The following is a 21,265-nucleotide window of genomic DNA, read 5'->3' on the forward strand; positions in this document are numbered from 1 at the left end:
TGCAATACTTATACTGGGAGAGTACCTGCAATTCTCAGGCGTGGTGCAATATTTATAACTGGAGAGTACCTGCACTTTTCAGCAGTGGAGCAATACTTATAATGGGAGAATACCTGTACTTCTCGGCAGTGGTGCAATACTTATAATGGGAGAGTACCTGCACTTCTCAGCAGTGGTGCAATTCTTATAATGGGAGAGTACCTGCATTTCCCAGGCGTGGTGCAATACTATAATGGGAGAGTACCTGCACTTCTCAGCAGTGGTACAGTACTTATAATGGGAGTGTACCTGCACTTCTGAGCAATGGTGCAATACTTATAATGGGAGAGTACCAGCACTTCTCAGGCGAGGTGCAATATTTATAACGGGAGAGTACCTGCACTTCACAGCAGTGGTGCAATATTTATAACGGGAGAGAACCTGCACTTCTCGGCAGTAGTGTAATATTTATAACGGGAGAGTACCTGCACTTCTCAGCAGTGGTGCAATACTTATAATGGGAGAGTACCAGCACTTCTCAGGCGAGGTGCAATATTTATAACGGGAGAGTACCTGCACTTCACAGCAGTGGTGCAATATTTATAACGGGAGAGAACCTGCACTTCTCGGCAGTGGTGTAATATTTATAACGGGAGAGTACCTGCACTTCACAGCAGTGGTGCAATATTTATAACGGTAGAGAACCTGCACTTCTCGGCAGTGGTGTAATATTTATAACGGGAGAGTACCTGCACTTCTCGGCAGTTGTGCAATACTTATAATGGGAGAGTACCTGCACTTCTCAGCAGTGGTGCAATACTTATAAAGGGAGAGTCCCTGCACTTCTCAGCAGTGGTGCAATACTTATAATGGGAGTCTACAGGCACTTCTCAGGAGCAGACAGGTACTGTGGGCATGGAGTGCCTGCACTTCTGTATTTCCCTTTAAAGTGCTGAGAATAGCCCTGTGAGAAGACATGTCAGGTTTTCCTGACCTGCGCCCTTTCAGATGCCCCTGTCTCGGGCTCTGTAGAAACGTGAACCCTTTCTCATCCCAGGAGAGTCGGGCCCGCCTCCTCCTGGGGGCAGTCGGGTGAGCAGGAAAGCCTCCACGGCTCGAGTGCTTGGGAAATGTGATCCCTTCTGACTGAGCCATCTGGGTGCTGGGCCAGAGCAGAGGCGGCAGCGCCCATTGGATGGCTGCAGAGAGAGACAGGCCGGGCTCTCAGATCAAGTGACAGGAGCCTGAAAGGCAGGATGGGGGAGAGCTCTGTCCATCATAAGAGAACACAACGCGGGACAGTGAGGGCTGTCAGAGAGACCCATCGCTGCCCAGCAGGAGATGAGAGTCATCTAGGACCTCGCTACACTGCATCGGAGTGTGAGGGAGTAATTTAAGTTGACTCTGGTGGTGGTGGGGTCTTTGGTGAGGGAGATGATGAGCTGGGTGTCGTCGGCGTAGGATACTATGCTGAGTCCGTGCAGTCTGACGATGGCTGCGAGGGGGGCCATGTAGATGTTGTGGCAGTGGTTTATTACTGTTCAGGAAGATAGGTATGAAGGGCGAGGGGTGGAGAGATTTCAGAACAAAGTACAAAGATATGTTGGGGTGATGAGTCCAAGAAGGAGTGATCAGATAGTTAGAGACGGGCAAATATTGGAGTCAAAGGGCAAAGGATTATTGGGAGGCTGAGGTGGGCTTAGGGGTGAGGGTCAGAGGCCTGCAGAGGGGTGAGGGTCAGAGGCCTGCAGAGGGGTGAGGGTCAGAGGCCTGCAGAGCGGTGAGGGTCAGAGGCCTGCAGAGCGGTGAGGGTCAGAGGCCTGCAGAGCGGTGAGGGTCAGAGGCGTGCAGAGGGGTGAGGGTCAGAGGCGTGCAGAGGGGTGAAGGTCAGAGGTGTGCAGAGGGGTGAGGGTCAGAGGTGTGCATTGGGGTGAGGGTCAGAGGTGTGCATAGGTGTGAGGGTCAGAGGCGTGCAGAGGGGTGAGGGTCAGAGGCGTGCAGATGGGTGAGGGTCAGAGGCGTGCAGAGGGGTGAGGGTCAGAGGTGTGCAGAGGAGTGAGGGTCAGAGGCGTGCAGAGGGGTGAAGGTCAGAGGTGTGCAGATGGGTGAGGGTCAGAGGCGTGCAGAGGGGTGAAGGTCAGAGGTGTGCAGAGGGGTGAGGGTCAGAGGCGTGCAGAGGGGTGAAGGTCAGAGGTGTGCAGAGGAGTGAGGGTCAGAGGCGTGCAGAGGGGTGAAGATCAGAGGTGTGCAGAGGGGTGAGGGTCAGAGGCGTGCAGAGGGGTGAGGGTCAGAGGCGTGCAGAGGGGTGAGGGTCAGAGGCCTGCAGAGGGGTGAGGGTCAGAGGCCTGCAGAGCGGTGAGGGTCAGAGGCCTGCAGAGGGGTGAGGGTCAGAGGCGTGCAGAGGGGTGAAGGTCAGAGGTGTGCAGAGGGGTGAGGGTCAGAGGCGTGCAGAGGGGTGAGGGTCAGAGGCGTGCAGAGGGGTGAGGGTCAGAGGTGTGCATAGGGGTGAGGGTCAGAGGTGTGCAGAGGGATGAGGGTCAGAGGTGTGCAGAGGGATGAGGGTCAGAGGTGTGCATAGGGGTGAGGGTCAGAGGTGTGCAGACGGATGAGGGTCAGAGGTGTGCATAGGGGTGAGGATCAGAGGGGTGAGTGTTAGAGGTGTCCAGAGGGGTGAGGGTCGGGTGCAGAGGGGTGAGGGTCAGAGGTGTGCAGAGGGGTGAGGGTCAGAGGCGTGCAGAGGGGTGAGGGTCAGAGGTGTGCAGAGGGGTGAGGGTCAGAGGCGTGCAGAGGGGTGAAGGTCAGAGGTGTGCAGAGGGGTGAGGGTCAGAGGCGTGCAGAGGGGTGAGGGTCAGAGGCGTGCAGAGGGGTGAGGGTCAGAGGCCTGCAGAGGGGTGAGGGTCAGAGGCCTGCAGAGGGGTGAGGGTCAGAGGCCTGCAGAGCGGTGAGGGTCAGAGGCCTGCAGAGGGGTGAGGGTCAGAGGCGTGCAGAGGGGTGAAGGTCAGAGGTGTGCAGAGGGGTGAGGGTCAGAGGCGTGCAGAGGGGTGAGGGTCAGAGGCGTGCAGAGGGGTGAGGGTCAGAGGGGTGCAGAGGGATGAGGGTCAGAGGTGTGCATAGGGGTGAGGGTCAGAGGTGTGCAGAGGGATGAGGGTCAGAGGTGTGCAGAGGGATGAGGGTCAGAGGTGTGCATAGGGGTGAGGGTCAGAGGTGTGCAGACGGATGAGGGTCAGAGGTGTGCATAGGGGTGAGGGTCAGAGGGGTGAGTGTTAGAGGTGTCCAGAGGGGTGAGGGTCGGGTGCAGAGGGGTGAGGGTCAGAGGTGTGCAGAGGGGTGAGGGTCAGAGGCGTGCAGAGGGGTGAGGGTCAGAGGCCTGCAGAGGGGTGAGGGTCAGAGGCCTGCAGAGGGGTGAGGGTCAGAGGCCTGCAGAGGGGTGAGGGTCAGAGGCCTGCAGAGGGGTGAGGGTCAGAGGCCTGCAGAGGGGTGAGGGTCGTGTGCAGAGGGGTGAGGGTCAGAGGTGTCCAGAGGGGTGAGGGTCAGAGGCATGGAGGGCCGGTAGCAGCCGCTACTGATGCTTGCTTCATTTGCATCAGGAGCGCGTGGCCCTTAAAAAGCGCAGTGCCTGGGTAATAATGCCCCTCCCCCAGTTCCCCACCCTACTAACGGCCTTGGGCTGAGAGCAGAGTTTGGGAGGAGGTATCAGCAGAGTGAGGTGTGAGACGTAGGGTGGATCACAGCAGGTTGACCTCATTCTTTGTTGTGTGTTTCAGGCTCTCAACACGTGAACATCCTTGAGCTGCTTCTCAAAGTTACTGAGTCGAGGAGACGATGAGAGCGTAGTATCGAGGGAGCCTGGATAGCGCATCAACCAGAGAGCTCGCCAGCCTCCACCATGAAGAGCCTCAAGTCCAAGTTCAAGAAAGCTGAGGCGAGTAAATCGGAAATCAAGTTCATCAGCACCCTCTTATTCTCCTCTCCACACCAACCCCTTACACATTCAGACGACTCTACACTTCAAGCAGTGCTTAATTTGTGCCAGTGGTTTCAGGTGCTCGGCACCAGCACTTAACAGTCAACACTCACTCAGGACAGTCAACCAAAATTAGAAAAGAACACAACAACAGTTGTTTTTTAATTCAATATAAAATAAGAATGACTAATCCCTGCCACCCAAGCCATTCTTATAGCCCTGGGGGCCTGAAATAGTCTGAATTGCCACACCTGTAGGAGTGTGATGGTTAGTAGCCGGTTTGGTACTGTCAATGCCAGCGCTGGCAGGGGCAAGGGGTGGTGCAGCTGCAGTGGCCTCCTGAGAAGGGCCCTGGCACTTACTTTTGTTTTACAAATTAAGCACTGGAGCGGAGCAATATGCTGCCACAGAGGGACATAACGTTTTTGGCAGTTTTCTTAAAATTTCAAAATATATTATTAACCCATTGCCTGAAATCTTAGCATCCTGAGTCAGATGAGCATGGTGGGGCACTGTGGCTAGTGAACCCCAGACTGGGTAGGTGCCCTGAGGGCAAGGCGTGCATCTTGAGAGAGATGGGAATGGTGGCTCCTGACACGTGCACCGGGTGTGATGGGACTGCTTGAGCCCTGGCCGGGATGGGGAAGGACACGCCCTTTGGCAGCTGGTGCATACATGAGCCTGGTGCGGGTGGTCAGGTGTGCAGCGTCTGTGACCCTCTTCCGCTCAGGGGTGTCTCGGGTGCCTCAGAGAGCGTCCTGTTTCCTCCCGAGCTAGGGTGACCAGAATTTTAACCCCTTGCATGCTTGTGACGGCTCCCGGCCATCATGTGTCACGGTTGGCGAATCCCACCCGCCGGTTATTTCTCCCGAACAGCACAGGAAATAAACCCACGTCCAAGAGGTTAAAGCCATAAACGGGGACATTTCCCAAAAATAGAAGAAGGACTACAATTTGACTTGAACCCAGTGCACAGAATGACAGTGCTCCTTAGCAGAAAATTACAAAAGAAGCAGTAAGACCTAAAATGCCATTTATGAAAGCCAGTAGCAGGCCTGTTAATTAAATTGCTTTCTTATAACAGCTGCTAACTACCCCTGCTTTGCAAAACATAAAAAGATACCTGCCACCGTTTTCAGTCAACCCTCTCTAAAAACAGGGACATGAGCTTAATTTCCTGAAATCTGCTGGGACAGCTCGTGAAAAACAGGGACTGTCCGGGCAAATCCGGGACGCCTGGTCACCCTATCCAGAGCAGACACTGGCACGCCAGCAGACCAGCCTGTCAGCCTGGTGGTAAATTATGCACGAGGAAGGGAAGCAGCAGGAGCCGCCATCACTGTGTGTAACAATAGCCGCGTTGTGGCCGCTTTTATAGCATCTTCCACTGTCCCCCTCATTGTACGTCACACGTGGTTGTCTGGACAGCATTCCACTCACACGGCTCGTTAAAATATTGGGGAAATAAGATAAAGTAAGTATTTTTCACCTTGAAATAAAAACTTAAACCAGGAAATACAAGACGCAATTCTTGAAATGAACTTAGAGCTGTGTGAATTGTGGTATCGCTCTAGTCTATGCGCGCATACGCGATGACGCGGCACGCATTAGACTAGAGCGGAGAGGCGGCGCATGCGCAGATGGTAGAAAGTGGAAGGCGCGAATGCTAGGAACGGCAGTTGGCGACCGGAGCTCGGCTCAGTTAGACGCTCGGCGCCCTTAGCTCGTTATATACAAATTTGTGATTTGAATAAACCTGTGGTATACACCTACCTGCCTCAGTGTGTCTTGTGGGAAACAATACAACATTACAGTGGCGACGAGGCTGGGACCCGGACACCACCAGGTGCAGGGGACGACAGCAAACACCCCCACAGCCACCCTCAAGAGTCAGCAAGGCAAATCACCGGCAAGGAAGAGCAAAGGGCGTGGCAGCAGCGCAGCAGCACGGCACGAAACCAAACACCAACCTTACAAGCCAGGTTAGTGTGGCCCAAGACTCCAGGAGCCCCCAGGCAGCAACCTGGCAACCAAGGGAGACTCCCCCAAGCCAGAGGAAGGGGGGGAGAGCGCACAGACTGCGCACAGTGCGAGGGACAATACCCCAGGGAGCCCAAGGGGCCAAGGTGACACTACAGAGAGCGCAGGAGCGTCTGGTGAACCCACCCAACGGAGGGCCCAGGAAGGCGAACCTAGAGGCGAAGGAAAAATGGCGAATCAAGCGTCAGCCCTGATGGCACCAGTCCCGTTCCTACCTAGACCAGGTGAACCCCAACTAAAATGGGAAGACTGGAAAGATTATTTCCTAAATTACATTGAGGCTCTGGGAGATGAGAGTGAAGGTGAATACACGCCGGAAAGGAAAAAGAGACTGTTGCTCCACAACTTAGGCCCGGAAGGGGTGAGGGTGTTTAAGAACCTGGTGCCCAAGGAGAGGGGTGCAACGGAGACAGATGTTTTTGTGAATGCCCTGGATGACCTGGACAGTCATTACCGCCCAGCGGTTTGCGTCTCGATAGACCGCTATAACTTCCAACAGCGGAAACAGGAGGCGGGAGAGTCCATTGACGATTATGTGGCAGCCCTTCGCCGGCTAGCGATCACGTGTAGGTATGGGAACCTGCAGGATGAATACATCAAGGACCAAATTGTAATGCACACCACCAGCAGAGCGGTTCAAGACAAGCTATGGGCAATGAACGAGACAACCCTGAAAGAAGTTGTGGCGATGGTCAAGAAGGCGGAAATGTCGAAGAGAGGCGCAGACGCGGCGAAAAGGGAAAGTGGGCCGAGACAGATGATCAACAAGATTGATGAGGCACCACAATCCAGCAAACCCAAAAGCAATTACGGAGACCCGAGGAAGGATATAAGAGGGTCTGGGAAACAGATGGCTCGCTCCGGCCCGGGAACAAAATTCGCATGCTACAGATGCGGCAGTGCAGCACACGCGGCCCAGGACAGGCGTTGTCCCGCGTTCCGCGCCAGGTGCTCGTTCTGTGGGTTGACTGGTCACTTCGAAAAGGTCTGCCGGAAGAAAGGGACGAAGTCCACTGTTAAGTGCATCGATGCAGCCACGGCCAACGTAAGTGAGGAAGACGATTTGGATGAGGATGATCTGGTCCTGTGCATAGAGGATCAAGTGCTGGATGTGTCCGGGAAGCGAAGAGATAAGCCCCGCACCGACATGCTCATCGGGGGCGTCAAAGTACATGTGGCCGTGGATTCAGGGTCCCCCTGGACCATTGTACAAAGGTCGATATGGGATGAGGACTTCGCGCCAGTCATAGGACCTGACCTAATGCCGCCAGACATCAGACCCATCTCGTATACCGAGAATGCCATCCCCCTGGTTGGATGCAGGGACCTGGAGTTCGAATTCAGAGGACGGTCAGCCACGTGCACCCTGTATGTAGCAGAAAAAGGCCCGTCGGTACTGGGATGGAGAGATGCAGGTGATCTCGGTATCATACTCAATCCTGGGGGGAAAGAACAGATTTTGCTAACAGACGAATGGCCCCTCTCGAAGGAGGAAGACTGGAAGGCAGCATACCCCAAGGTCTTTGAGGGCACGGTTGGCAAACTGGACAAATTCGTGCACAAGATGGTCCTCAAGGAGGGAGCAGTACCAGTGGTGCATAAGGTCCGGAACATACCGATGTCCACGAGTGAGGCGGTGCGCCAAGAACTACTGAAGCTAGAAGAGCAAGACATCATCGAACCAGTGGACAGTGCGGAATGGCTATCGCCCTTGGTGGTGGTCAAGAAGCCAAATGGCAAGGTCAGACTCTGCGTGGACCTAAGGGAGCTCAACAAAAACCTCATAGTGGAGAGGTTCCCGCTCCCTAGAATAGATGAGATGCTGGCTAGGACAAAGGGCATCACCCACTTCTCCACCATAGACCTGACGTCTGCGTATTACCAGATAGAACTGCATCCGTCGAGTAGGAAGTACACAGCCTTCATAACGCCCTTTGGATGCTACCAATTCAGGAGAATGCCGTTCGGCCTAGCATCCGCTGCGGCTGTGTTCCAAAAGCTTATGCACAGGTTGTTTAAGGACATCTCGGGAGTGCAATACTTCCAAGATGACATCCTAGTGATGGGCTCCGACAAAAGTGAGCACGATAAGAAACTTCATCGAGTGCTGGGAGTGCTGCAAGGTAAAGGATTGACGGCGGAATGGAGCAAGTGTAGAATAGGGTCCCGCTCTGTGACCTACCTGGGGCACGAGATAGGGACCCATGGCATATCACCGAAGGAGCAAAATGTGAAAGCAATAAAGGAAGCCAAGGCCCCAACTACCAAAGAGGAAGTGCGGTCATTCCTCGGGATGGCCGAGTATTACAGCCGGTTTGTCAGACATTTTGCCACTAGAACGTACAGGATGAGACAACTAATCAGAAACAATGCAAAATTCGAATGGGACGCAGAAGCCCAATCCGAATTCGAGTCCATTAAAGACTGTATCAGCCATGCCATCCCATTGCAAGGGTATGTCCCCACCGGCAAAACTGTGGTGACAACAGACGCAAGCGACAAGGGCTTGGGGGCCGTCTTGGCGCAAGAAAGGGAAGATGGTGCCAAGGAAACGATCAGTTTTGCATCCCGGGCGCTGTCCCCGACGGAACAAAGGTACAGCGTAATTGAAAAGGAGATGCTGGCGGTCACGTGGGCGTTGAGCAAGTTTCGTCAGTTCATATGGGGCACGAGATTCAGACTTCAAACGGATCACAAGCCGCTCATCAAAGTGTTGACATCATCGGGCCATGACACCGCCACCCCGAGAATAGCGAAAATGACCTTGAAGTTGCTAGACTATACATATGATGTAGAATATCTTCCAGGAACGCAGAACAAGGTAGCCGATTACCTCAGCCGGGCAGCCGCAATGGAGGAGGCGCCGGGTGAGACCCCGGACACAGAGGAGATGGTTGCCAGCATGGAGGATCACGAAATGTCAATCAGTGCACAGGAATGGCAGGCGGCTTACGAGCTCGATGAGGAAAAGATGGAAGTAAGGAAACACCTTACCGTGGGGTGGCCGGACAAGAAGAAGCTCAAGGAGGGAGTGCGACGATTCTACGAAATAAGAGAAGAATTGTCCCTGAGTGACTCGGGGATATTCTTGTACAGAGAAGAGAAAGTGGTGCCCCCAGTGACATTGATACCCAGGCTGCTGAAAATGCTCCATGAGGGGCATTTGGGCATTGTAAAAACCAAGGCGCTGGTCAAGCAGATGTATTGGTGGCCAGGAATGGATACCCATATTGAGAGGCAAGTGAGGGAATGCGAACAGTGCCAAGGAGCAGATAAGGTGCTCCGCCCACTCAGACCAGCTCTGGGGAAGTTCGACACCCCGCAAGGCCCCTGGGAAGAGGTGGCCATTGACATTCTGGGGCCTGTGCTGGACAGCAGAGGTGTGAATAAGTACATCTGTGTGATAATTGACAAGTATTCCAAATGGCCGGAGGTGGACATACAAGAGTCGATGGACACGGAGACGATCCTTAAGTTCCTAACCGCGGTGTTCCTCAGAGAGGGAATACCCAAATCCATTCTCAGTGACAATGGACCGCAATTTGTGTCGGACAAGTGGAGGAGATACATGAAGAGGAATGGGATCGAGGTGAAACACACGGCTGTGTACCATCCAGCTTGCAACGGCCAGGTTGAAAGGTTTAACAGGGTGCTCATGGGCTCCATTCAGGCAGCCATATCGCAAGGAAAAGACTGGGAGGTGGAAGTGATGAACATGCTGTGGGCCTACCGGATAACGCCCTCGGTGGTGGGGTATAGTCCGTTCCAAGTGCTTAGGGGACGTTATCCCTTCACCCGGGACAATGTAGTATGGAGGGAGAAGACCATCACCAGCAAGTGGTCCCCAGCGGTGGTGCAACACAATCTGGAGAAGGCCCAGAAGGTTTATGCAGCCCACTATGACAAGCGACGCAGCACGAAGGACACGGCGTTGGAAAAAGGGGAGTGGGTTAGGATCAAACTCCCCACTCTGCAAAAGAAAGGCGAAAGTAAATTTAGCCAGCCGCTACAAGTCAAGGAGGTGCGTGGTAGGGCGGCTCTCCTCAGTGACGGGAAGGTCTGGTCGCAAGACCGCATGGCCAGAGTCAACAAAATATTAGTCTGGCCCAAGGTCGAGGAGGAAGAGAGTTGCATGAATCACCAGGAGGCCGGAGCCCTCTCGGAGCACGGCACAGACAACCACGTAGAAGGTGCAAGGGAGGACAGTGAAGCGGAAGTCCGGGGAGCCAGGATCTCCGACGGGGCTGATGTACAGGCGAATGCAGAACAGAGAGCAGATGCGAGAGAAGCTGGGGTGTCCCGAGGAGAGACAGAAGTGGGAGAGAACATGCCGGTAAGACACACCCGCAGCGGAAGGGCAGTTATCGTGCCCTCTCGTTATAGAGACTTTGAGATGGAAGGACACTAGCGGGTTCCTGCCCCCCCCTGGGTGCCCCACCAAGACACTTTCACAGTTGGAGGACACTCAACCTTTTGGGGGGGAACGCCTTAACCTTGTTTTCATTAAAGGGGGGAGATATGTGGTATCGCTCTAGTCTATGCGCGCATACGCGATGACGCGGCACGCATTAGACTAGAGCGGAGAGGCGGCGCATGCGCAGATGGTAGAAAGTGGAAGGCGCGAATGCTAGGAACGGCAGTTGGCGACCGGAGCTCGGCTCAGTTAGACGCTCGGCGCCCTTAGCTCGTTATATACAAATTTGTGATTTGAATAAACCTGTGGTATACACCTACCTGCCTCAGTGTGTCTTGTGGGAAACAATACAACATTACATGAATTATCCTCAAATATTTATTACAGCACACAAAGGCCTTTTTCGTGCTAATAAGCATTGTCAAAGCAAATAGGTCTAGTCTTGGCACGCTGGTGCGGTGGTTATTTTCTTATTTGTTTTAGAAAGCATAAGCCACACAAATAAAAAAGAAGAAAAGTAAAACATGCGGCTGCTAAACATGATGGTCAAATTCCAAATATTAAAATGTTAAATAAAAAAATATACCCTCTCATATAATTCAAATAGAACTAGCATGCAGAAATTCTTAGAGCAGACAAATAAACTTTTTTTGTTTGTTTGTATGCACATTACACGAAAATGTGATTCTTATTGGCACAAAGAAAATGTACTGTTGATTTCACGCTACTGAAGACAACTTTTAAAACACAAGGATGACTACAAATAGGATTATAAATGGAAAGAACATATAAAAGCAGTGAAAAAGTAAAGTATTAACCCATTCAGGATCAGCACTAAAATGAACTTATTTTTAGGCAGATGTGCACTTGTGATCAGGAAAAAATGCCATCAATCATAGCGTAGAAGAGCCAATGGCTGAAGCGGGTCACTACCCCATGCCGAAGGCTGTGGTGGGCAGAACTAATATGTGAATGGAAACCAATGGTTTAAAATGTCAATGAAAACCAATGGAATGAAAACAAAGGATTGAAAAAGGCTGGACCAAAGTCCATCGAAAGCTGTTTTTGGGCCAGACCTAAAAATCAATACAATATTGTAGGTTTTAAACAAAATAGTATTAAAGTACCAGCTCCTGACTCCTCAAGACTCTAAATACATGAATCAATAATTGGTAGTATTTCAGTCCAAAAAATGACGACCCCATCTGAGATATCCACAGATGGGGCTATGGACAGACGCCAATAATCAATAGTTTCTTACCATCTTAGGTTCCAGGCCATTCAAACAATGGTTCTTCTGTTCTTCACTTCAAAACCTACATCATCTAGTACGATCTGGGGTTAGGACATCATTGGAACACCTTGTTTCTAGCCTAGGCTTTTATTTCCTAGACCAATGCATTCTGGGAACTTTGGGGCCTGGAATCTTGGGTTAGTTTAATGAGACACACGCGACTCTGCCTGAAAACTCCTGAAAAGAGTGACTTGTAAAAGGAAAGTCAACGGACCGAAAAGTTGTGTCCTTGTGACATAGAGGCCCCTAGGAACCTATTTCCAAAAATATTGAGACCTGAACACAGATTGTACACACTCATGTTTTGCATAGGCTGTAACCACCCTTATTTTGCAAAAGGTAAAAAATATCAAGCCAAAGGTAAATAATATAGGCTAAGCAGTTGAGAAAAGCCATCTGCACACACACACACACACTCCCTATCGTCTACTGCAGTGTGTACATGGGCGTGGTAATGATAGAGCGCGCGAGGTAACCCAGCCAATAATTTCGCCGCTTCAGGGCCCATATACTTTCAATTTACCATATACATTGATCGGGCGACTTCACGGGCTCTACCAATTTGTGTGTGTTTCCCTACTGTTATTACTCAGCGTACCCGACTTACCATCCACCGACACGGGTACCTATGACCTCAACGGATCAGGGAGCTAGCTGTAAAAGGAAAGGCAGCAAAATACCAACCCAAAATGACATTCAATACTGTTTGTAAATGACCACGGACAACTGGAAGTTTTAAAAGCTTTATCTAAAGTTCGTTTTCGTTGAGCATTTAAGTTTACAAGAATAAGGCAATCAATAACCAAGATAATGAAAAGTACATAACTATAGAGAAATAAAGTCAGGGTAATCATGAAAATACTAATATGAGATGCAACAAAAAAACGCTATGCTTTCAGGGTAAAGATTCTTTAGACAGTTTAAGTAAGGCCATTCTAGACCATATCAGAAAATGACAAACTGCAATGCAAAATATGATTTCTAAAAGGTAGGATAACATAGGAACAAGTTAAGAAAATATGCAATTGACTTTACGTTTCAATAGCTGCGGCAAAAAGCATGGAAAAATCAACATGTGCAAAGGTGTCTCTTTATTGAAGCAAAGACAGAAACATAGAAAGGTGCAAGTTTAAAGAGTTTAGAGCAATATTTACCTAGACTGGTGTGAAAACCAAACCCTGGCCACGGGTCAGTTAAGAACAGGAAACCCTCAAGGAAGGATACCCCTCAATGGACAGCAGGTGCAGAATGGACACCCAGGACAGGACAGGATACCCTCAGATTAGGAATCAGGACAGGACCCTCAGGACAGGACAGCAAACCCTCAGGACAGGACCGCTCAGGACAGGACCACACCCGCAGTTTGGAAGCAACGCCTGCGCTCCACCCTCTCTGCAGCTATCGATCAAGACCCCGATTGGATCAGCGAACTCCCAGCAAAGTGCTTCGCCAGCACTTTAAGGTTCAGTAGAACCTTAGTCTATGGTCAATTTCGGACAGAGTGCTCCGCAGCGCTCTGTATCTTCAGTCACCTATTGAGTATGATGGGTCAGTGACAGGTCAGCTAAACCAGACAAGTCGGACAATTTCCCTAGGTGAACCCAGGGTAGATATACAGTTTGGGGACGGTGTACCACCCCCCAATGTTGCAAAGTGTCAGAATCCCTCAATTTGGATTGGTCCTAAGGTAGGTTTTGGGTAACACACCAATCATAACACACTATTTGGATGCCTAATTTGCATCTCTGGGTACCGCCTAGCAAGATTGGGGTTCCCATGAGAAACTGCAGAGAAATACAATTGACAATTAACATTGTTGCCGAGTAGGGACACATGGCTCCATTTTCCTGGGTTTTCAGGTCAGTTCTCAGGAGCATCTTGCCCATCTCTGCCAGCTGGCCAAGTTCCACCAGTCAAGGCTGTCAGTTCCCCAGATGGAGGAGCATGCGCAGAAAGGCCCTCCAAGATGGCATTCAGTTCAGTCAGACCCCCATTCCCCGCGGTACATGAAAAGCAAGCGAGAACAAATTAATACATAGAAATAACATTATGAAAACACATCACAGGGTTTGTACTTTCAACTTATCACTATAAAATATACTTATGCAACCTAAATGTTAGCTACATATAAACAGACACAAGAGCAGTGGCACGAGCAGTACCACGTTACTGGCAAAGCTATGTATTACGCATGCGCATCTATTTCCCTCCAACTCTGCAAACACATCAGGACACGTGAGTGTGACTGACGCATGCGCAGACACTTACTTCCAAGCAGCGGCCATTTTAAAATACTCGAGTTAATTATTTTAGTAAAACACATAGGCAAGCGTCGGGCAACTTCGTTTAAACACAGAATAAACGTTAGTAAGACGTACAACTTATTACTGGATTACACATAGACGAGGTTCATGAATTCGGCAAGTCGCAAAATATGCGAAGCTTTGCTTCATCAATCCCCTCTTTGATGATATTTACTATCATCACAAAATAAATGGAACCAGATGCCAACTTCTCACACCTTATACATCTCTATCTCTTCCAACAATTTGCTCAACTTTTCTTTCTCATCTTTAGTAGGGTGAGAATTCTTCACCCTTTTGTATATCTGATTATTCATTTCCTCTAATTCAAGCTCATCCACACTTCGTTTCACTCCTCTGGCATTCACTTGATGCTTTCCGGTGTGTTTGCGACATTTGCAACAGGCAAATATGAAAAATAGGATAAGACCTATAATTCCAATTGGCATCAGTATCTTAAACAATAAGCTTTTACCTATGCTAGCAAACCAATGACCTACATTTGAGAGACCATCTACCAGTCTCTTCCAGGCACTGTCAACCTCGAGTGGTTTGAGTTCCCTTTCCAAATTAGTAATGTTTTTCACATATCTTTTGAGCTGCACACTTTTGTCCGGAATATAAGTGCAACAATGTTGCGCCTTCAACATCCGGCAGACTCCGCCCTCTTTTGCTAATAAGGTATCAAGAGCAAGTCTGTTCTGCAAAACCATTGATCTGATCGCAACCATTTCGGTATTGACCAGCAGAAATCCATGAGCTGTGTCAGTAGACAACGCATCCACTATAGTGGACAATTTGCAAATTCTGTGAGTGTTCAGAACCACTCCCACTCCAGGTATCAGTGCACTGAAAATACTACCCATTATTTCACCTATGCTTTCTCTTTTACTACGCACTAAGCCATTAGTATTTTCACTGCTTCCAGCAACTCCATTCTCATGGTATATTTTCGGGAAGACAATGCCAAAATAGCAACTTCCATACCAGTGATCCGGCAATTTGAAATAAGCCTTGTCCCCACAAATATAATAAATTCCAGGAAACACAGGCTCTGACCCATTTTTGAAACCCCAACCTCCAATTACCTTGTAATTATGTTCGCATTCACTGGAACCAATGAAAATGTTATTATAATAGCTAGTCTTCTCGCGGTGAAGACATAGCTTGCCTTTCTTTTCAAAATCCAGCAACAGAGCAGGACCCGCCCCACCAGTTGAGGTGCCTTCCATGTTCTCAGCCCACCTTGGTCTTTTCTGACTTTCGTCATTTGCTTTCTTTTGTATTTTAATTCTCCTTTTCTCTGCCATGTTCAGGAACATCTTTTCCTGCTCACGCAAAGAACAAGTCAAGTTATCTCTGTGTGCGTCACCTATGTCAATATCACCAATAGTCAGAAAGTAGTCTCCCATATATCGTATTACGTCGCTTTTGGTATGTACAGGATTCAAGTTCCCACGTATAGGAAGCTCAGAAAAGATCACATCATTATTAGAGTAATAGTATTGTAACGGTCCTCTTTTGTAAAATAAACTAGCTAAAATGCTACAGGAGATTCCGTATGTCAGCGGCAAGTGATGGTATGTCACGCCTTCAGCCACAGAGGTAGGTAGCTTCATGCAGACATAGCAATCTTCAATTTCCATAGTCTCTACATAGTGTATTAACAAGTTTGCGAAAACATTTATGCGCGTCTTATTTTTAATTCCATGATAATGTAGTTCTCCCTCATCTGATGCTTCTAAGTCTTGTTTTGTTTGTCTCAGTGCTCTCTCATGTCTGGCTACACTCTGTGTTGTCAGCTCCTCACTGTCAGTATTTACAATTTCAGTAGGGACAATATTAGTATTTTTGCTCACCGCAAAAGGAATGAAAACTGTTAGTCCTATCCAGAGTAATATCAGTATAACTATACTACATACACATACCTTGCAGCATGTTTTGCAACGACTGCAACTAGGTCTACCATTCACGTTTGAATCAGACATTTTGGCTCAGAAGAAGTTTCTCGACCCCTCTTTGTGTCTTTACACCAGTAGCTTACTTTGTGCAAATTCACGGTGGCTCGTCTTCTTCTTCGGCAGAGTACTCAGGGACGGGTTCTCCGTCGCTCTCGTCAGTTAGATCAAGATCTTCAAATTCTTCCAACACAAGTGTCCATTCAGGTGACTTGTACTTTTTGTTTTGTCTCTTTATTCGATCACTCCTTCTTTTGGAAGTGTCTTCTGGTTGTCCTGCTATGCGAGCACTTCTCCTTTCTTCTGCACGTTTTTCTTCTACCGTTTTTATTCTCAGTCTCAATTTCTTTATGTATCCAGGCTCAATGTGCTTTCTTTTCTTGAGTCTTTTAGTTGGTACTTGGACTTCGTTTTCTTCTCTTGCCCTTTTGTTTTCATTAGTTTGTGGCAATTCTGTTTCAGTTTCTTCCTCTTCTATCTGACTATTTCCAGGGCTAGCATCTATTTCTTCTGCCTGGTTACTATTCTGGCCTTGTTCAGGAGAATTTTGTTTTTGCTTTTCAAATGTCTCTGTTTCTGTTTCCTGAACACGTTCTTCTAATCCTATCTGATCCTGTTCAAGCACTTCGATCTCTGGACTTTCTTCTGCTCGAACTATTACGCTATGTCTAGTCTGTCCCTTCCCGATATCAGGAGTCAGTGGAGGAGTATCAATCACTTGCTCTGTATCCTTCACTTGTTCTGTATCAATCACTTGTTCTGTATCAATCACTTGTTCTGTCCCTGTCTGACCTTCTCCTTCCTCAGTTTTGATGTGAATCTCAAGATTCTGAGGTTCTTCGCCTGTGCCTTGCTTTTCCTCTCTAGTCCACTCTCTACCTTCCCAAAGTCGCTCACTTGTTCGAATGGGGTCTTCAGTGAGATCAATCAATGGTATCCACTCCTCTGGCCATATGCTCGGCAGCTCGTCTTCAGCTACTTCTGGCTCAGCTTCTTGGACCCCTTCAGCAGGCTGGGCTCCTGGTAGTTCGTTATCAACTATTCTTGGGCCAACATCTGCTGATTCTGCAGCTCGACTGGTACTGGGCTGTACGTCGTCAGCTACTTCTGGTCTGGCTCCTGCAGAGTCCTCTGCTGGACGCCCTTCTTCTTCAGGCTCCTCGTCTGGTAATACCTTCTGGGTGTGGCTGGCGTGTACCCAGCGTGGAACCCCTGCACACTTTACTGCTGTGGTAGTTACCAGGATCACCTGACGTTTCTCTCCCCACCTTGGCTCCAGGCAGCTCTTCCGAGTATGTTTCTTTATCTTCACCCAGTCCCCCGGGACCAGTTTGTGGAGGGGAGTCGTTGGATTGAGGATGGCGTCTTCTCCGATCTGGCGAGAGATAGAACGCACTTGGTCACCCAATCTCTTGCAGTATTCAAGCACCAAATCATCAGTAATACTCAACAGTTTGCTTCCTGGCACCCATGCTTGTCTCATCACTCTTCCCATAATGATTTCATGGGGACTTAGGCCTGTCTTGCGGTCAGGAACACTTCTGAGTCCCATCAGGACCAGGGGCAGGGCCTTCACCCAGGTCAATTTAGATGCATCACACAGTTTTGCTAGTCTGTTTTTGATAGTTCCATTTATTTGTTCCACTACTCCAGAAGCCTCTGGACGGTAGGCACAGTGAAGCTTTTGTGAAATTCCAAAGGCCTTACAGAGTTCGTCGATCACTTCATTATGAAAATGTGAGCCTTGGTCTGATTCAATAGTGACTGGAACCCCGAACCTAGGTATCAGTTCTTTCAATAAACACTTAGCTACTGTTTTTGCGTCATTTTGGGGAGTAGGGAAAGCTTCCACCCACTTTGAAAATAAACAGACCATGACAAGGACATATCGCTTCCCTTCACAACGGGGCATGGTGATGAAATCAACCTGTATTCTCACAAAGGGACCCCCGGACCTCCCAATTTTCCCCAGTTCCACCACAGTCTTCTTCCCTGGGTTCATCTTTTGACATGACAGGCACCTCTGGCAGAGGGACTCTGCTACTTTCCTGAACTTTTTACTGTACCAAGTCTGTTGGAACACTAGAATCATGGCGTCCCTACCAATGTGTGATCCTTCATGTATCAATCTTGCCATTGTGCTAAGTAAGTGTCTAGGTAACACAGGCATACCAGTTGGGCCCAAGATGACACCATCCACACGTCTTGGTCTACACCCATCTTCCTTCCACTTCTCTCTCTCTTGCCAAGGTGCCGCCTGCTGCCACTCTTTCACTTCATCCCATGTAGGCACTTCTTCAAACACCTGAAGTTGGCAGCTGGTTCCTGGCCCCCCTCGTTTTGGATTTACAATATACCGATCTCTGGCGCACCATTGGGCCACTCGATCAGCAAAATCATTTCCCAGTGATACAGTGTCCATGCTCTTCTTATGAGCAACACACTTCACCACTGCCAGTTCCTTTGGTAACTGGATTGCCTCTAAAAGGTCTTGAACAACTTTTCCATTTCGAATTGGGGTACCTGATGAAGTCAGGAACTCCCTCTGTAGCCACAACTGGCCAAAGTCATGCACAACCCCATAACAGTACTGACTGTCAGTATACACTGTTATGCGTAGGTTCTTCCCAATTTGGCAAGCTTTTATCATAGCAATCAATTCAGCTACTTGTGCAGACTTTATGTGATATAGATAACCTGCTTCTTCAATTTTGGTTAAGGAGACTACCGCATAGGCAGCACTCAGGCCTCCTTGTTCATGTCTCAGACATGAACCATCCACAAATAATTCCTTGTCATGCACAGGCAATGGTGTTTCTTTAATGTCTGGACGTGGCTTGGTATTGAATTCTGTTAAATCAATGCAATCCTGCTCATCATCCACCCCACCTTCCATATCCATTGGGTCGGGCAGTAAGGTGGCAGGGTTCAGAATACTGCACCTAACAATGTTTACATTTGCAGCACCCACAAGAATCCTCTCGTATTTAGTCAGCCGACTAGGGGTGAGATACTGAGTTTTTGTTCTGGTCAGTAAAATTACCACTCCATGTGGGACATACACAGTTACCGGATGTCCCATGACAATGGACTCACTCTGCTCTAAACTTGCGCAGGTAGCAGCTACTGCTTTCAGACAACCTGGTAATCCAGCAGCCACTGGATCCAGGGTGGCAGAGAAATATGCCACAGGCCTTCTCGTTGTGCCATGATCTTGTGTCAGGACTGACAACGCACAATTATCACGAGTGTCACAGAATAGGGCAAATTCTTTGGAATAGTCTGGCATTCCCAATGCAGGGGCTGTACACAGACAATCTCGCAGTTTGGTGAAGGCTGTTAAGCTTTCATCATCCCATTCTACAACATCTGGTGTTCCTCTCTTGGTCATTTTTATCAAGGGCCTAGCTAGGACTGCAAATCCCAGAATCCACTGCCTGCAGTATCCTATCACACCCAGGAACATTCTGATCTCTTTCTGAGTACGGGGTAACTGCATCTTTTGTATTATTCTCACTCTTTCTGACGTCACTTTCCTGACCCCTTTCTCTATCTGGTGCCCCAGATATTTCACTGATTTTGCACAGAACTGTAATTTGTCAGGGGCCACTTTATGTCCTTTCTCACTCAGATGATTCAGGAGGGCAATGGTGTCAATCACACAATCCCTATGACTTTTAGACGCCACCAAGAGGTCGTCTATGTATTGCACTAGGACAGAGTTTCCAGGTAAGACCAAAGTTTCCAAACACTTTTCCAAGATCTGATTAAAGATAGAGGGGCTCTCTGTGTACCCTTGAGGGACCCTGTTCCAGACATACACGTGACCATTGAAGGCAAATGAGAAAAGAAATTTGCTATCTGGATGCAAGGGAATGGAAAAGAATGCATGACACAGGTCTATCACAGTGAACCACTCAGCATCCCAGGGAATCTGATACAGAATCACTGCTGGGTTCGGGACAATAGGGCAGCAGGGGACTACTATCTTGTTGACTTTTCGTAGGTCCTGCACTACTCTGTACTTGCCACTAGGCTTCTTGATGCCCATAATCGGTGAGTTACATGGGCTACTCATTACTTCCTGTATGATGTTTCCTTCTAGCAATTTCTGTATTTCCAGAGTGACACCTGCTCTCACTTCTGCATTCATCCTGTAGGGTTTAGTATTGGGGTATACTGCATTGTCCTTGATTGCTATCTGGATGGGGTCCACGTTTTTCATTAACCCTACATCTTTCCCAGTAAAGTCCCATACCTCTGGCTTCACTGCTTCTTGGAGTTCTTTGGGCAAATCTTGCATGGTCATTCGTTTAATTTCTGAGTCAGGTCTGATTAACATTAATTTATAAATGCCGTCTTCATCTGGGGTCTGAATTTCAACACCCTTTGGTGTGCAAAAGATGGTACAGTTCATTTTGCACAGCAAATCACGTCCCAGTAAATTCACTGGACTGGTGTCGCAAACGACAAATCTATGCATTTCCTTAAAGTTTCCAATTGAGATCTCCATGGGCTTGGTAACAGGAGTACTAATCAATTGATTAGATACACCCACTACTTGGATGGCTTCTCCCGAGAGGGGTAGGTTTGGAACGTCCACTGTTCTCACAGTAGAACGGGTAGCGCCAGTGTCCAACAGAAAAGTGACATCATTTCCGTCAACCTTTCCTTCAATGTATGGTCCGGACTGGTCTACCGGCAAGGAGGCGCCAAGTACGCACTCCTCGTCCTCCCCTCTCAGGCCCCGTCAGTACTGGTCATCACAAAGGAAGGTATCATTCAACAGATACTGCGAAGTTGCTGCATTTCTGTTCTCATTGCTTTCCCAGACTTCTATCTCATCACCCTCTGCGCCTTTTCCCCTATGTACTTGCTTAGGAGCTCGGGGCACCTGAACCGTTTTTACCTGTGGTTGAGTCTTTCTTGGTCTTTCTTTCTGCGTCTGTGGAGTTAAATCAGGTGTTTTGGGGTTATCGTCAGGTAAATAAGGACACTCGTTACGCCAGTGTCCAATTTCTCCGCACTGGTGACAGGGAAATTTCTTCATAGCCTCCTCCCTGCTCATTTTGGGCCGGGGCTTACTTCCTCCCCCACCCCCAGGACTTTGGTTCTGAGTGTTTTTGACCATGTTACTCAACTGTTTTTCCTGCTGTTCTGCGAGCTTCACCTGAGCCCACATGACCTTTTCCTTGAGAGCCTTTTTCTTTTCTGCCATCTCGTCCTTGCAGTACTTTGCGTACCGCAGAACCTCGTCTACCTTTTTGGTATGCCAACAGATTTTATTATCCTTTATCCACTGGCAAATTTCGG

General features: G+C 49.0%; 1 protein-coding gene across 1 annotated transcript in view; it reads left to right on the forward strand.

The window, feature by feature from the left end:
* Positions 1-3,865: 3,865 nt before the first annotated feature.
* The window catches only part of ANKRD24 (ankyrin repeat domain 24), an 85,218-nt gene continuing 67,818 nt past the window's right edge, over positions 3,866-21,265 (forward strand). The window contains exons 1-2 of the mRNA XM_078668932.1: positions 3,866-3,901; positions 6,969-7,151. Coding sequence (XP_078525058.1) covers positions 3,866-3,901; positions 6,969-7,151 — 219 coding nt within the window. The remainder of the gene's footprint in view (positions 3,902-6,968; positions 7,152-21,265) is intronic.

The sequence above is a fragment of the Lissotriton helveticus genome, chromosome 12 (genome assembly GCF_964261635.1).
Source record: "Lissotriton helveticus chromosome 12, aLisHel1.1, whole genome shotgun sequence".
In the NCBI taxonomy this organism is placed as follows: domain Eukaryota; kingdom Metazoa; phylum Chordata; class Amphibia; order Caudata; family Salamandridae; genus Lissotriton; species Lissotriton helveticus.